Below are 16005 nucleotides of genomic sequence, written 5' to 3' on the forward strand. Positions count from 1 at the left end.
TTCCATTCCATAAATCCATATATTTCTAGTCGACTTTCACCAACCAACACCACTAGCCAATTCTGCATATCAAAAATCATAACTACATTATTTCGTTATTCGTACCCTTGATCTGTGCAAAAAGATTCCAATATGCTTGGCCAAAAGGGTATATAAACTGATGCTAACCTGTCCAGGAAAACGGAAAACGTTGGCTGCACGAATTGTTAGCCGGTTTTGCACATAATTTGCATTGTTGTATTTAGTTGTTACACATTTCGACCATTTGGTTTATCATTCAGGTTCAGCTATATTGCAAAGGATATTTATTTCAATTATCTTCTCCTGCAATTCATCGTTTCGTGTTAATTCCAGTTCTAGAAGGGAATTTGCTGAAAATGGCTCTGAGCAGTGATCAGAAAGTGCTTTCACCAAGAGAATCTGGAACCTTCATCGTTCGAGTTGCCCAGGACGTGTCCATTGACATGGAAGGCATTAAAAAATGTGCATCTGAGGTACTATCAAACACAGTTATCACGCATGTTCATTTTGCATACACCTTAAATCAATTGCCTCGGATCATGTTTATGAATTACATCTATTACAAGAGAGAGAGAGAGAAAGTATACTCGTCTAACAAATTTTGAAATTTCTATTTCAAATGAGAAATGCATATCAAATATTTGATAGGTTTATAGTGTGAGAACTTTCTCCACTTTCTCCTCTTGGTCACAATTTACTAGATAGTCAGTGAAGTGCGACGAGAACTTCAACTCGAAATAAAGAATGGAAACTGGAGAAGACAGTGCAATTAAAGGATGAGACACCAGATCTGACCAGCCTTAGCTAGATAGCATTATGTGATTACAAAGCAAGCCCAATTCTCTCCAAGAATCCAGCTAACATTTTTCGCTTTCTTTCTTTTGTGATAAGCAGATCTTCTTATGTTCTTCTTAGATCTTCGAGAATGTTCGCTCTGGAAAATTGAGTGCAAGGAATTTTACCCAGTCAACTTTACATCCGAAGTCAACTGACCCAAAAGCCGTCGACTGGATCTTTCTGGTGAGCATGAAATGCATTAATTTGTACTTAATACAAATATAAATGGGTGAAAGCAAAAGTCACAACAGCCAACAATTACGTTCAATAAAAAATACAAGCAGGCTGAATGGGATTTAAGAGACGCACTTAAAGTACGTGTTTTAATTATACAGGTCGACACGCTCAATTTCTCCTTTTGGTCTGGGGATGAGGATAGGGACGTGCCGAAATGGACCGTCCAGTTCAAAGGAAACTCTTACACGGGTTACTTTGCTTTGTGTGCAGCAGTAAATCGGGCTATCGAGGTATGTATTAAATGTCCTTTTTTTCATGCCTTCTTGGCCGAGCATTATTCGCACTGAGAACAAAGAATTCCTCTCTTTGGTCCACTATTCTTATGGGCCAAGTCCACTAAAGTCATGTTGCTGGCCTCCATAACACATTTCCGTGTCCTTCGTACATCAAAGCCTTCTACTTTCTTGGAGAGAATTACGCAGAACAAAGCACGCACATACTTATTGACAAGCTCTAATACTGATGTTGATAGATGAGGAAGAAATACATATCAATTGCTCAGGGCCTTCAGGGAAGCGGTAGTCTATTTAGTTTGTTTTCATAGTGCTTTCAGAGTTCTCTCGGGGACATTCGAGATTTTGTGGACAAGAATTAGAACGGAGATAAGTAATCAATAACTAACTACGATGTTCTCGTTTTATCAAATCATTAAATAATTTGGTAAAAATTTATGAGCATTACCAACTCATTAAGCAGTGAAAGTCATTACATGTTCATGACTAAATAAATATGTAAAATGCATGTGTGGATGACGCTAATTAGTATTAAATCATTTTATGAATTACATCAAAACAAATCCTTCAGATTACTTGTGACGATGTATTTGTAAATATTTAGATGTATTTGACTACTGAAAATACATTTTTTCTGTATGCTAAACTTTTCAATTTTTACTTACGTGTAATGTGTATGCATGAACTTGTACATAGATATGTATGTGACATGCATAGCAATTCATAGCATATACATATCCCTCATCTCGTATATTTATCTAATAAGCCCTATGACATTATGCAATTGCAGGAGGAAGGGTTGGATTTAACAGATCCGAAAGTTTATGGTTCTCTCACGGTTGACGACATCTTGCGAATCTTCCGATCTGAAACCTCCACCCCCATTCCCATGCCTGAAGACAGAGTGATCAACCTTCAAGAAGCCAGTCGCATTTTGCAGGAAAAGTATCAAGGATCGTTTGTCAACTGCATTCATCTTGCTCAGAAAAGTGCTCAGCAGTTGCTGAACACTTTGGTGTCGGATTTCTCATCTTATCGAGATCAGGCTGTTCTCGACTCCGTCACGGGTACAATCCATTACATTCTACTCTTTGCGCCCCATCTCCAGTGAGCAATATATCATATCATGGTGACCCTAGTCATTTTCTCGTCAGATTTTTCATTTTTCATATCACAACGCACCCAGTTCCCCTTCTTTTTCTATAGGATGAAAGATGATTTTGATTATGCAGGACATGAGAGCTGGGTTCGAGGCTCTCTCTGCATGCATATGTTAGCATAATAGCCTCAAACCTCAGTGATGATTGTATTGAAAGAAGGAATACATTGTGAGATTCAATCAACACAGAGCCGATTTATGAAATGGAAAATCTGTTTTTTCAATTTCAAACCAAGTTTGGTGACGCTTGATTTCATTTTCTTTCCATCATCCTAGAAATGGATTGGATTACCAGTCCGGACAGGATGAAACTCTCCAATCCACTTCTTGCGATAGTGGATTGGATCGCCACACTGCTGGACGTTTCTGAAATTTGGTTTAAATTGCATCATCAAATCCAATCTCCATTATTTGTTAATGTCAGTGGTATGACGGGTTGACGTACGAGCAGCCATCTTTGACATTTTATCACTGAATTTTTTTGGAAATAAGTCAAAATGACGTTTGGAAGGGTGTCTATCCATCATGATACATACGCACATATGAGCTAAAACTATGTGTGTTGGCCAATACCCCCACTCTTTTATTTTACACAGTTCGAATGTGAATATTGATGTGTATGTTCTCAACTTTTATAGTATCGATTCATAAAAGAGCACAAATTTTGATTGGAGACATTTGGGCGTGCCATGAGGGTCAAGGCTTGGGAGAATTTGATGATATTGATAGCTTAACCATGTTTGCTGATTATCGGTAAGCAATACTTTAATTAAATGCACTAAATAAATAAATTAAATTAAAAAGCACTTTAGAAGTGCTAAATGATTAAAAAAAACTATTTGCGTGTTTACTTGTACATATGTAGTATTCCTCAAGTACTGTTACATTATGGTGCCATGAAATATTCCAAGGAGCTGATGGATGATCTACTTAAAGGTGATTTGCTTTGATCTGTAATCCACTGCTTTAGTATATCGATATATATACGTCCACATTTTGGATGATAATTCTACTGAATCTACTATATGTATGCGAGCCCATGCTTTACAGATAAGCTACTGGAAAACGGCGAGAGACGCGAAGTAGAGATTCGTGGAGGATCAATTCACGCTGTGGAACTAATTTCTGTATGAACTCGCTAAAATACTGGCTGTCTTCTATTTATAGGTGTTCATTGTTATTATTAATATAATTTCCATTGATTCAGATTGACGTGAGAGAACGCCTTGTGAAAGTGGGGCTGCCACCCAACATGATCAATTCCATTTTAATCGATCATTTTCTTTGGGACTATCGGCGAGAGCATGCGGCGGAGATGGAAATGTATCCTTACCACAAAACCCGTTGCATTTACTACTGAGGAAATTGAGACAAGAGAACAGTTTCTCCAATAGCACACTTATTGAAGTCTATACGAGTGCACACATCCAGTTTCAAATTAACACAAAGATGATTTATTACTGCCCGAAATAAAGTTTTTTGAGACAAATACTAATAACAAATTTCCTGCGACCCTGGTTTTGTCGAAATGTGGTTTGTAGCAAGAAATGGAAAAATTTCCTCTAATTCACGGAGCACCACTGTCCCTGATTGCACTCGTTATTTGGCAGCGGCATACAATAGTTCTTCTTCTTTCCTTCCGTATCAGTTAGTCAGCCTTTGCCACTTTCTCTCTTGTTGGTTGGTTTGGCAGCCTAGATTGATCCGTGTGAGAAAAACTTAGCCAATTAAACTAGTAATTGAACTGTGTTTTGGAAGTTGGATCCTCCTCCTCCTTCCGAGACTTTGCAAACTTTCTTCCCCAAGTCTCTGAGCGATTTGGGTGTAATTGAAATTGGGGAACAATCGCTTGAACTCACCTCCACTTACCTCTCTTATCGAAAACATCAATCTATTTTCAAACTGGCATTTATCTCAAATTGAGGTATCCTATCCTTATTGGGTGTGGCGTGGATTGAGTTGCCAGAAAATAGTTGAAACTACGGCTGCTTTTAATATTGCTGTAAATGAAGAGTGACATGGGTGCTTTGAAAGTGTGTGTGCTTTACCTACATATGTACATACCTACTTCTACATATATGGCACATATTCATCATGTGAAATGGAATGTACAAAAGTTTCTCTTAATAATTAGGAGCGTAATTACTTTGGAACTGGATCTACGGAGCAAAATTTCAAAAACTTATTCCGAACAAGGATATGGCTTGCATGCAGCAGAGTTTAATTCCATTGACAATGACAACTTTTTATTAACATTCCCTTTTGATAAACTCGGCAGAATTTTGAATCGTACTCTTTAACCCATTGTCCGTGCTTGACTTACTTATCTTCACAAGTTTTGTAGAATGCAGATTGTCAGAGAATTTCGGATAATGTCAATTTACCATTTGTTGTAGACTTTGTTTGGCTGTCGGCTGTCACATTATTGAAGGAATAACAATATCTTCGTTTGGTTTATAATTGCATGTCATCTTGTAGAAACGTCTCTGAAAAGGAGCATTGTATGTACACAACGTGGAACAAATTTAGTTCCACAATAATAATGGGATGGTGTTTAACATCCATTACTCACACAAACAATTTGTTCACGCGTTTTGCTCTCAAATCATCAAGCCACTTTAGTCCGACAATCTAATTAAGTTTGTGCTCTCTCCCATTTTATGAAAAATAATCAAGCTTGTGAAATCCTCAAGAAATTAGTTGAACTAAAATTAGCAAATTCACTTTCAGAAACTCATCATGCTTTCCCCCATCTCCATATATACATGCATACGCCCTTATTTCCGCCTAGTCAATAAATAATCTAAAGTCCTAGCGAGAAATCTCATTGCGACAAATGACACGACGGCCAAGCTGACAAGAATCAAGGAAAGTTTTCATCTCTCTCTCTCTCTTCACGTCCAATTTCTCCAGATTTAGTCAAGGAGGAAATTGAGAAATATGAATATCTAAGGAAATAGAAATCCACCCATGTACAAAGACGATTGCACGTAGGTTTTGGAAGGAGAAAGTCGGAAAAGATGGTCACAAGCCCAGCTTAGTCAACCAGCCAGTCTCACACTGGACACAAATTCTCGGATCCTAGCTGATTCTCGAGGACTTTCTCTTAAAACTATGTTGACTTTTGAGTTTGATAAGGCCTTAGAAATCCGTCGCATAATGCACATGTCTTTCTGCGTAAAAAAGAAATTGGGTTGTCCTTTAAAAGTTATATCCAGTCACGAATTTAAAATAAGTTTTCCAGTCCGCCTGCCAGTCACCTTTCCGTCCACTTTGGAAACTAACAGGATTGGAGTGAAAAGCTGCTGCAGGAAGTGAAGGTGGACAGAAGCACGCCATTTGCGTACATGTTACATGCATGCACGCGGGCTCCTCCAGCTTCAACTTTTCTAACGAGATGGTTTATATTTGAGGGAGGAAAACAAGCTCTAATTCTGAACGATGTCATCCTCCTCCTTCGTCGTCGTGTTCATGTTGTGCAACGTATTATTACGTATCATTAGGTATCATTACGTACTTGGTCTCATTATGAAAGTTATCATATTTATTTACACAAACAATTATTTTTTTAAACTCATACATATACGGAAACTACTTTTTATCTAATAAACATTATGATGGGTTTAAAGTCAAAAAGAAAAAATGTAGCCGAGGTATACATACATTTTACAAAAAAATAACGACGACATTGTACATAAACCGAAAATAATGAGTTTTTGTGCGTACATATTTACATTGGGAGGGACGGATAATAAGGATGTAGTTAGCGGCGACTTTAAGATCCAAGGACTTTACAAACTCCAAGTTTCATGCGTGCGTGAGAGGTTAGTAAACATGGGGTGGTTTCACAATAGATAATTCGACTGCTCTATGATACGAACAATAGGTGGAGGAAGGTGCAGGAGAGGAAAGTTCGGTGTGGGTCGTAATGTAATTCTAGTCTTTGTTGGATGCAGCACATTCCAAACTTTCATCAACACTTTCTCCTCAGTGTCATTCCATGGCAGACAATGTGCAAACTTTGGTCATGCACTGAATGATCAGCAATGGCAATTGCATCAACCGTCCACATCCATCCATCCAGCAGCTTGTTCTTATTACAACGTTGCATCAACTTGACTGTAAAATATTGCAAAAAGTTTTCATCTTGATCATCCATTAAATTTCATGAAACCAAATCGACAGTAAACAAATGCTGCGGAATAATAGTTTCAAGAATATTGTAGGAAATATTATCCTCCGCAAATAAGCTTGGAGGAAAAGTGGTCTGCTGTTAATACCACTTTTGGATTTGTTTCCTCATAGCGTCGTAAGTTGAGTCGTCTGCAGGCAGGACCAGAAAAAAAGAGCTTTTACTGTTACTACAAAGACTAAATGTTTTTGCAAACGAGCGAACCTTGAGCAGGCAGGTTTGTTCGATAGACAGTGTTATGTAACTTTACGAAACCTTCATTTTATACCATAATAACAAGGCAACAAGGGAAGCTCAAGTTTTCACAGTTAGTCGATGGGATAAAATTCAGTTTATATGGTTATTATTACAGCACAAGTTTTCCGCACCAGTATTTTTCCCATGGGCCACTCGATCAAGAGATGTTATTACTCTAGAATCCAATCTTGGAATCTTGAAGCTCTTCGTCATCATATATTGTTTGAGAGAATAATGTCTGAGAAGAATGTGAGGTAACGATGATGACCAGATTGTGTTCACTGGCTATGGTGTGTCATGAATGGGCTGGGGTTCGTACATATGTTGTATGTGTTTACTTATATGTATTATCCTTACGTGGTAGGTAGCAAGCATGGGTGTTTATACGTTGGTGACTTACTGAGGCCTGGGACGAAATGGGTACATCTGCTGTTTTGGACTTTATGAAAGTAGTTCAATTTGATTCCTGCAATCTATGCGAACGAGGCACTTTTGATGGCAAGTTCGCAATCAGGGCAAATTCGGTGCCATTATTGACGAACGCATTTGGCATTTGAACTTGAGCAGGATACTTGTTTTTTTCTTTGGGAGTTGGAGTTCATTCCAGTTGATGCACATTTACTAAATTCCCAGCAATTATATAATCAACCTTCCCTGAAAAATGCTGACAATACATAAATGTGGTGCTATAATGAACGCAGATATTTACCTATGTACATATGTACAAGAACAGCAATTTGTCACGTTGACTTTTATCGATCAATGGTATGTGAAGAGGTGATCTTTGCCAAATCCTTATTGAAAAACTGGTTCTTTAGATCTGCAACTCTCACTATCTCCTTTTCGTAGTTGTGTTAGTGATCAATGATCACTATGTCAAAAAGGCAACTCTTATAATTCTTACAACTCTTACCACCCAATAACCGGTTAGACATATAAGTAGACTAAATAGGTATACGTATGGTATATAAGTAAGAACAAGAGTGACCATCGACAGGGAGTCGACTGCCTGTATCTTGATACGTGCAATAAAACCTGTCCTGACTTTGTCTCACCAAATCTCACCTTGCCTCCAAGACGCAATTTATTTCCATGTACAACAACGACGACGATCGTCTCATCTGCCTCACCACCACCATCAATGCAGTGAACCCCCCCCCCATAAACGGAACTTCACAGGTAGCATTTATTTGAATCACTGCTTAAATTTATGGTTTTCATGTGGATGTATTAAATTAATATCAATCAAATTGAATGCTCAAGTATCAATTAAGTATTCTAAATAGTTGTGTAAGTACTACTGAAGTGTTCCCTGGAGCAATTAAGGAAATAATTTCTTGTCACTGATTTAGATCACGTGACATTTCGCCCCACTGCCAAATAATATGTATCTTGACAGAACAAACATAATCACCTCAAATTACACTCGAGCTGAACTGAACGACATTTCCCGTCTCTCAATTTGATAAGTTTATCTATTAACACTTCCAGTGCCTGTCTCGCCTATTGTTTCTCCAGCCCAGCCTTTTTCTCATCATTCTTGTTATTTTTATTGTTCCGGACTTGGACAAGAGGTGGTGAAAGTACTGGAAAGGTTTTCCCTCCTCCTGGAGCGCTTTTAATAGGCTTGGAACAATAAGCACCCATCTATCCAAGTTCTTACTTTGGTCTGTCTCCTCCTGCTTACTCTCAAGCCCTCAGAGACGTACAGCTTTTAGTGTTTTAGTGCTCTTATTTTCAAGTGGCTATTGTAGCTCGCAATTCCGGCTGCCTAAGACAAATAAAGTTATCAAGTCCTTTGTGGTCCTGGACTGGTTTGTTCCTAGAAGGAAGGAAGTTCCCTTCTACTTACTCTCCATCCGCCAACCAACCGAAAGGTGAAGTCTGGAAGGATTTGTCTGCAATTTCCAAGACTCCAACCAACACTCGATTGCTTGACTCCTTTTCTAGTCGAGTTTCACCAAATATTTAGAGGTGAGAAGATGCTCGTCTTCCACGAATCGCAAATACATATAAGCAAAAGCAAGTAAATATGATCATCCATCAGCCTGGATTATTTGGCAATACACATATTTAACTTTGAGAAAAATCAAAGCCCATACCAGCCCCAGATATGAGAATCCTTTGGGTAACTTATCTCAATACTTGTAGGAAATGCATCCAGCTTATTTATTTTCCACGCGTCCCGTTTGTGTACAGGATTTTTTACAAAGCCCAAAATCTCGCTTCCTAACCTTCGTACATAAACTATTGCTTGTCCAGGGTGAAAAAACCTGGTGGAGAAAGGTCAAAAAGCGTGAGAGAAAATAAAGCAAAAGCGCATCCTCTCTCTACCTTTCTCACTTATATATTAAGAGTTGTGTCCACTATTTTCTCTCCTTCTCTCAAACTGTCACCGTGCTAGCTATCTGGCTCTCCTTCCCTCCAACCACTACCACTACCACCATCCGCATCACACTCTAATAACAAATAAAGAAAGTCAGTTGAATGGAAAAGAAATAGAATGGAGGAAACTTTTTCAGAAACTTCCACGCACGAGAAGAAATTGGATTTCTTTGAAGAGATTTTTTTGCTTTTCTTTGAAGGAAGTGGTGACAGAGGAGTGCAGCCGGAGTAATCGTAGTAGTAGTGGAAGAGCAGCCAACGGCAGCAGCAGAGAAGACAAGGCCTCGGAAATAATCTGTTATCGGAATGAGGTGAAAAGAAGGAATGTAAGCAAACTCCTCACCCTGCTTAAGACCCAACTCTCGCCTTTCTCTTTGTTTGGTGGAAGCATATTATGAAATCACGCAGTAATTAATTATTTTGTGGTCACGATCAACGTCATCATCACGAACTAATTGTTTCAGCGGAATGGGAGAAAATATTTTACCCAAAATGATTTTATATTAAATTAGTCGACGTGCACATACATGCAATCGTGCGACTACACACAATAAATCGTATGGTTTTGGATAATAATATAAACCCGTAGCTCAGTTTGGGTTGTATCGTTTCCAGTAGTTGGCTTTCCTCCTCTTAAGCTGCTTTTACTTTCGAGAGAGACTGATCGCAAAATCCAGCAGAGACTGTTCCAATGACCTCATTATAAGAGAGGTTAAAATGAGTGGTGCCGTATATGTAGATATGCCTACTCGTATACACGCTGCCCTATATAAAACCGTATGTGGATGGAGTGCAACAATATTTGTTGTGCTGAGGCATAATCCTCTCTAAACCCACGGTCATATTTCATTTTCGCACAGGAACGCCGAGGGAAACACCAAGGACCAAAACATTATTCTGCTCTATTCTATTGGCCAAAGGGTTTAGGTTGGATTGTGTGTGTGTGTGCATACATAAATGAGCGTTTTGATATAAATTAAATGCATCTCACAACAGCTCAGCTATTATTATTTTGGTCTTTGATCCTATATGCATTTTATCAAATATTTTCTTCCATCTTTTCGCATATCTCATGGGGAGGGAATTCCGTCGTATTTTAGAATATGTTAGAATCGGAATACTACAATTTTATCGTTCAACCACACGCAGGCTGTTTGGTGAAATTCGTTTTAGTTTTGTTATTAAAAATGTTTTCATTTAATTTGTGAGTCGAATATTTTGCCAACGAGCGAGTCAACAACAACCACTCGCTAAAATTAATGTATTTCGTCGGAAAGCGAGTGTACTTATAAGCAGGAAAAACAAAGCGTTCCGTTCATCTCTTTTTCCTGGGAAAACATCTCACCACAATGATCGCTGAGTCCCACGGTGCTATGGTGTTAATCTTTCACTGCATGCAAACTCTGTCGCTGTCACGGCTTAGTGGGATGAAAATATAATGTCCCTGCCGTCAAATGTCCCAGCACTTTCTGTTCAGGATTCACCTGAACTCTCAAGTCATGCAGTTTTTGAAATCATCAAAGAGGAATAAAATCTCGTATTCAATATGAAATGTAATGAAAGCTTATTCAAAATAAAGGATTCGTTTCCTTTTGTGTTTCGTGCAGTACAGCGTATGAAAAGTAATCAGTGGGATTAAAATCGTGGTGATGAGTTCATATGTGGAAGAGAAAGCTGTGTATTTAGCTAAACAGAGAAATTAGGAGAGACTAATTCATTCCCTTTGAACAATTAAAATAGGAAAGGAATAATTAATTTGGATAATATCCTGCTCTCACTCTCAGCAGCGCCCGTCCTCCCTCCCATCATCATTAAATCGCATTCCAGCCAAGTTCTTCTCAGCAATCCAACCGTGACTCCCTCATTTTCGTGGCATCTTAACCACAGACCTTGTAATGCGCACTTCAAATGCCACTGGATGACTTCCAAGGACTCTGGAGTTCCATGGCTGCAGAGTGGCACTTACATACACATCGCTACAGTGGAGTAGCTCCTCTTCCGGAGATCTTCTTAAATCGACACGGGTTCCAGGCGATGAGGATAATGATGATGATTGCCATTATGATTGCCCGTCTCTTGCTTGGTTCGTCATGATAATAATGATACAATTATGTGAGGATCCGCACAGCATAGCAATTGATAAAGATATTCAAATAATTTAATGCAATTTATAAACTTTAAAATAACATTTATTATACATGTGTAACAGTATTAAGTCAACGAGCACTGTACACATTTATGTAGAATGTCTTGGCATACAAGAGTTGGACATATCGCAGAAATTCATTCAGGAGAAAGTTGTATTATCCTATTACCACGTTGTTAAACATTTTTACGGAAATTATTGAAAACAGATTTATTTAAATTGGTTAACCTAAATCACAGATTATTTCCTCGGGCATATTATGTATACGGACAATATAGATAGACGATAATATACGATCTTTGCAACATTAGTCACCATTATTAGCACATTTCAGGTTTCCTATGCATTATAAAGCTAAGTCTTTCAGGGGTGTAGAGAGAATGTAAATTGAATTGCCTAATGTTCATGCATCAATAATATCATCGTTAATGTGGTGCACACAGACTCAGTAATCGTTATCATTACATATAACTGCAAATCATTAAGTTTATCAATTCCGCTTAATTAGGCGTGGTCTATATATATCTGTAGTCGCTATTATGTATTACGAAACCATCACCATTCTTCCAAATATCTCAATAGGGACATTCGAAATATGAACATGGCTTTCAACTCATAACTTCACACATTCAGCATTAGTAGAAATAGGCTCAATTTCCATCAGTTCCGAGCATTATAATTCTGGATGAAATTGTTCGGAACGGATTTCCTGCATGTCGGCGTGGGTTTCATATAGGACATATGTATTATGAATGAAGGTACATTATAAATTCTTGAAGGTAGTACTCTGCTGCAGTCGTGTTACAAACAGCTTTCAGCAGAAAACTCCTCTCACTAAAGTTCATCTTGGTTCATGAATTTCCTACTTTTACACTTTGCAATTTGAACCCGTGATAAAATGATTCATCGAATCGGAATTTAATTAGAAAACTTTATAGAGCATTGTTTAGTAAAAAAAAGTCTCCCTCACACTTCTATATTTTAATCCTAAGTATCTGTATGTAATGATTGCTGGCTAAATATGGTTTCAGCAGGAATGCTTGTATCACGCTCACCAAAACAATTATGCAAGAAATACATATCTGTATTGTTTGCTTCTTTGGCATCAACTACTGTAATACGCGTGTCCTGTAGACTCGACTAGCAAGGAAAAATTTATTTATGTACTTTTGATCCAGAATAGTGCCCACATCAACCTTGACCGTAATATGTATACTAGAATTATTCCAGCGTATCACCTCATTTGCATATTTGGCCCTTTAGCGACAGACAGAGTCAACATGGAAAACCCGTATCGCCAATTATGGGCATTATGAGATTTATGAAGTTAACCCGCAACAATAATTTTAGAGCAGTTCTCGAAATTCAGCTCAAACCTCAAAAGTTGTGGAGCAAGTAGTGAGGTAGTTGTGTACATGAAATAATAATGTTTAAAATGCATGTTTGGTATGTACTATCTGAACTTTGATCTCTTCAATCGAACACACTTTTACTTCATGCAGTGATATCAGTGAATGGGAATTTGAAATATTTTATACATCTGTCGTGTGTATCATACACACGACACACGTCGCATATAAAATTGACTTCCTTTGATTCGAATCTGTCTTGTATGTACATATTTACCAGCTGATTTACTACTTGCTGAATTCCGGCATGGATGAAACATGCTACATATGAATCGTATTCGTACCTTTGCATGTAAGAGAGATTGAGAAACATGAAGAAAGCTATAATTATGGATGCAAAACTGCACCACAGAGAGATCAATAACGCTCTCTCCAGAGGAACACGGAAGGAGAGAGGAGCATATGGAGTGTCGTTCGCTCGTGTGTCTGTAGTATTTGCAAACAACTTTCTTCGACTCTTGCTTCGTGCTCAACAAGCTTGTTGGTGTATTAAAATCAAAAGCTCAAAGGCGGAGACCCATTGAATTTCCCGTTAGTATAAAAATAGGCATAAGACACAAAGCTTAACATCCGTGGGGCAGAATGGTTGGTGAAAGTTTACATAACGGTGCTACATAGGCCACTTTGTCTGATATAGGAAAAGTATATGCATGGTGCGTACGTTTGTAAATGCGACGATGGTAGATTGCATAGTATTGAACATGTTCTATTTTACTATGTCTGTGTACATATACCTTTAACAAGTGATGTTTCGTGGAGGTAGTTTCGTAAGTAGTTTCCAATATGGTCACCGCCTATTTTACAGTCATACTGTGATTTCCTCGGTAAATCTGGACTTATCATCTAAATCAAGGACCAATTTTGAATTGTTTGTTCCGCTGTGATTTTGGGACTTTTGTTGTTTTCCAATTTCTGAGGAGGAGGAATGCATAGCACTTTGTGAGTCGGTGGGATTAGTGGAGCTCTGCTTCTGTTTATGCCGTCTCTTCCTGAGTGACTGCATGGGAATGTTCTCACAACCCTCCTTATTACTCTCGAAGGCATCGGCATCGTTTATGCAATCCGGTTTGATGTCACTCCTCGCAGTGTCCTCTCCTAAGTCGAACTTGACTCCACGTTCGTCCTCCTCTGAATCCACTTCATCCAGATTTGTGTCTTGAAGCTCCAGATTTTTAAACTGGACCACGTCTCTCCGCTTCCTTCTAGCGTCGTCTTTTGACTTACTTTGACTTATTTGGCCGCGATCTCCATCTTCCACCGCCACGTCCGTCGTAGTCGAAAGTGGGTCCTTCAGTGGAGAGTTGTTGATGGTGGTGGTAAATCGATGGTCCTCCTCTTCACATTCAGCAGCAGGGTTTCCGGAAAAAAATTCTGGAGGATTCCCTGTTGCTTCTAACAACTTGGGAGTTTGGGCCGTGGATTGGGGTAGCGAAGGATTTTCCTCTGGATTTTCCTCTGAGATGTCTGAAAGCACGCCGGATTTGCCTTTTACATTAGGCGAAGACCCTGAGCCTGTTTGTTGACCGTTGATTTGAGCTGATGTGCAAAGAATATTGTCGGCTGCCTCTTGCATTGCTGCAATGATATAGTTAAAGAAATAAAAACTCTTATTCACATAAATCAATAACAACGGAATTTATTACGGCGATATCCAGTCGACGGTGGGACGGAAAATTGAGACAAATCTCATACGGCACTGAATGCGAATACCAGCTAGGTGGTAGTGGATACCCACCAAATCAGTTTTTCTCTCTCTCACTCGCTGAATATGGAATTTTCATAATGGAAATGGCTTTCGTGAGGGCTTTCGCTGTATTTGCGTGAAATTCACCCATTTTTCCGCTAATTTCATTCTGCGCAAACTACCGACCTGTACACGGCACTTTAGAAAGCATTTCTTGACGAAATGTCTAGTAACAAGCGGAACAGTCCTGGTTCATCAAAACGGAAGGATACACCGTCTGAGGAGGGGGAGGAGACTGACGAAAGCGGATCCGAACAGGAAGATGAACACGAGTACAACAAACAACAGGTAATACAGACTCATTTATGCATTATATCTCGTTAACCAGAAAATTTTGAATTTGAAATCTAAACTACGTGTTCCATATTTAATTTTGTTATCATATGATTATAGTTCAAAACAAAGGGCGAATTTCTCCTCTCTCTACAAAGTGTTACAAAGGAACAGTTTCTGGACAAAGAATGGTTTGCCCGAATGATCGAAAAAGGTCAAGATCGAATCAAGAGCCAACTCAAACGAAGACATATGACGACCGAAATGTTTAAATGGGAAGATCAGACCTTGAAATACAAAAATGGAAATCGCTGGACAACATTGGAGCATGTTAATACTAAAAGAATGTATAACATCAACAAGTGGGTGGAAAATAAAAAACAACGCGAAGCAAAAGGTGTACGAAAACACCAAACTTATATCTGCATTACTTTGGAGAAGGACAAGATTGAGGGTGACGTTATTTTTTTAATTAACTTTTTAAATGAATTTCAAAATGGTTAATATAACTATATTTAACAGGAAAGACGACACGAGAAATCTGGGATTGGATACGAGAAGATAACCCTCCGAGGGGAACGTATGTTGGCGAAACTTTTTCAGCTGTCATTGGAGCTAGAGAAGGCAATTTTAACAGAGGTCAAGCAAGGCCATCCGCTTTGACATTGCATCTGCGTGATACTGGCGATAGATGTTTCCAAGTGGGTGTCATCATTACGGATTCAGAGGATGAACGGAAGGATTTGGAGGAGTTTATCTTAGTAAGTACCCAGTTGCATTTAAATACTACATATTTCACTACATTTCATCACTTTCAATTTAGCACTACCTCGCTCAACACGAAGAAGAAAATTGTGAAATGAAGATGATAAACAAGAAGACCGACTTCCGCATCGACCCCGGTTTACGTGCAGCAGCTCGGAATCTAGTCCATGCTGGGATTCAGCTGACCCGATTCGAAGAGACAGGAGATATTGATGTTGCCAACAGATACGATTTAAATTATATATGCACCCCTGAAGATTTCATCGAGAAGACGAATCGGTTTTAGAGCTGTTTGCTATGATACGTGGTTTTGTTTTTAACTGTTTAAATTGATGAATTAGTGAATAAATAGCTTTTCATTATCTAG

At 38.6% G+C, this 16005-nt stretch overlaps 3 protein-coding genes and 1 long non-coding RNA gene across 7 annotated transcripts in view; 3 read left to right on the forward strand and 1 right to left on the reverse strand.

Annotated features, from left to right (window-relative positions):
• The first annotated feature begins 136 nt into the window (after positions 1-136).
• On the forward strand, positions 137-3989 carry LOC110841826 (queuosine salvage protein). Of its 2 annotated transcripts, XM_022087523.2 has the most exons (9): positions 137-281; positions 355-494; positions 937-1041; positions 1194-1325; positions 2119-2395; positions 3126-3240; positions 3353-3423; positions 3538-3614; positions 3695-3989. In XM_022087523.2, exons 2-9 carry the CDS (start codon positions 378-380, stop codon positions 3845-3847), a joined length of 1047 nt encoding a protein of 348 aa, XP_021943215.1. In that variant the 5' UTR covers positions 137-281; positions 355-377; the 3' UTR covers positions 3848-3989. The 2 variants fall into 2 exon arrangements, with proteins under 2 accessions (XP_021943215.1, XP_021943216.1); XM_022087524.2 differs by having other exon boundaries at positions 180-494.
• A 3105-nt stretch (positions 3990-7094) lies between these two features.
• LOC118435196 lies at positions 7095-11883 on the forward strand. Of its 2 annotated transcripts, none has more exons than XR_004834592.1 (2): positions 7095-8095; positions 8408-11883. It is a non-coding gene; the product is annotated as an uncharacterized LOC118435196 (long non-coding RNA). The 2 variants fall into 2 exon arrangements; XR_004834591.1 differs by having other exon boundaries at positions 7101-8095; positions 9502-11883.
• The window catches only part of LOC110863049, a 65262-nt gene continuing 60729 nt past the window's right edge, over positions 11473-16005 (reverse strand). The window contains exon 23 of one of the 2 annotated variants that reach the window (XM_035850712.1): positions 11473-14431. In XM_035850712.1, the coding sequence (XP_035706605.1) occupies positions 13662-14431 (770 nt within the window). In that variant the 3' untranslated portion in view covers positions 11473-13661. The remainder of the gene's footprint in view (positions 14432-16005) is intronic. The other variant, XM_035850717.1, reaches the window with a different exon arrangement.
• LOC118435194 lies at positions 14428-15939 on the forward strand. Its single transcript, XM_035850730.1, has 4 exons — positions 14428-14888; positions 14994-15327; positions 15396-15634; positions 15697-15939. Exons 1-4 carry the CDS (start codon positions 14763-14765, stop codon positions 15922-15924), a joined length of 927 nt encoding a protein of 308 aa, XP_035706623.1. The 5' UTR covers positions 14428-14762; the 3' UTR covers positions 15925-15939.

This window comes from Folsomia candida, unplaced genomic scaffold (genome assembly GCF_002217175.1).
Source record: "Folsomia candida strain VU population unplaced genomic scaffold, ASM221717v1 Fcan01_Sc001, whole genome shotgun sequence".
In the NCBI taxonomy this organism is placed as follows: domain Eukaryota; kingdom Metazoa; phylum Arthropoda; class Collembola; order Entomobryomorpha; family Isotomidae; genus Folsomia; species Folsomia candida.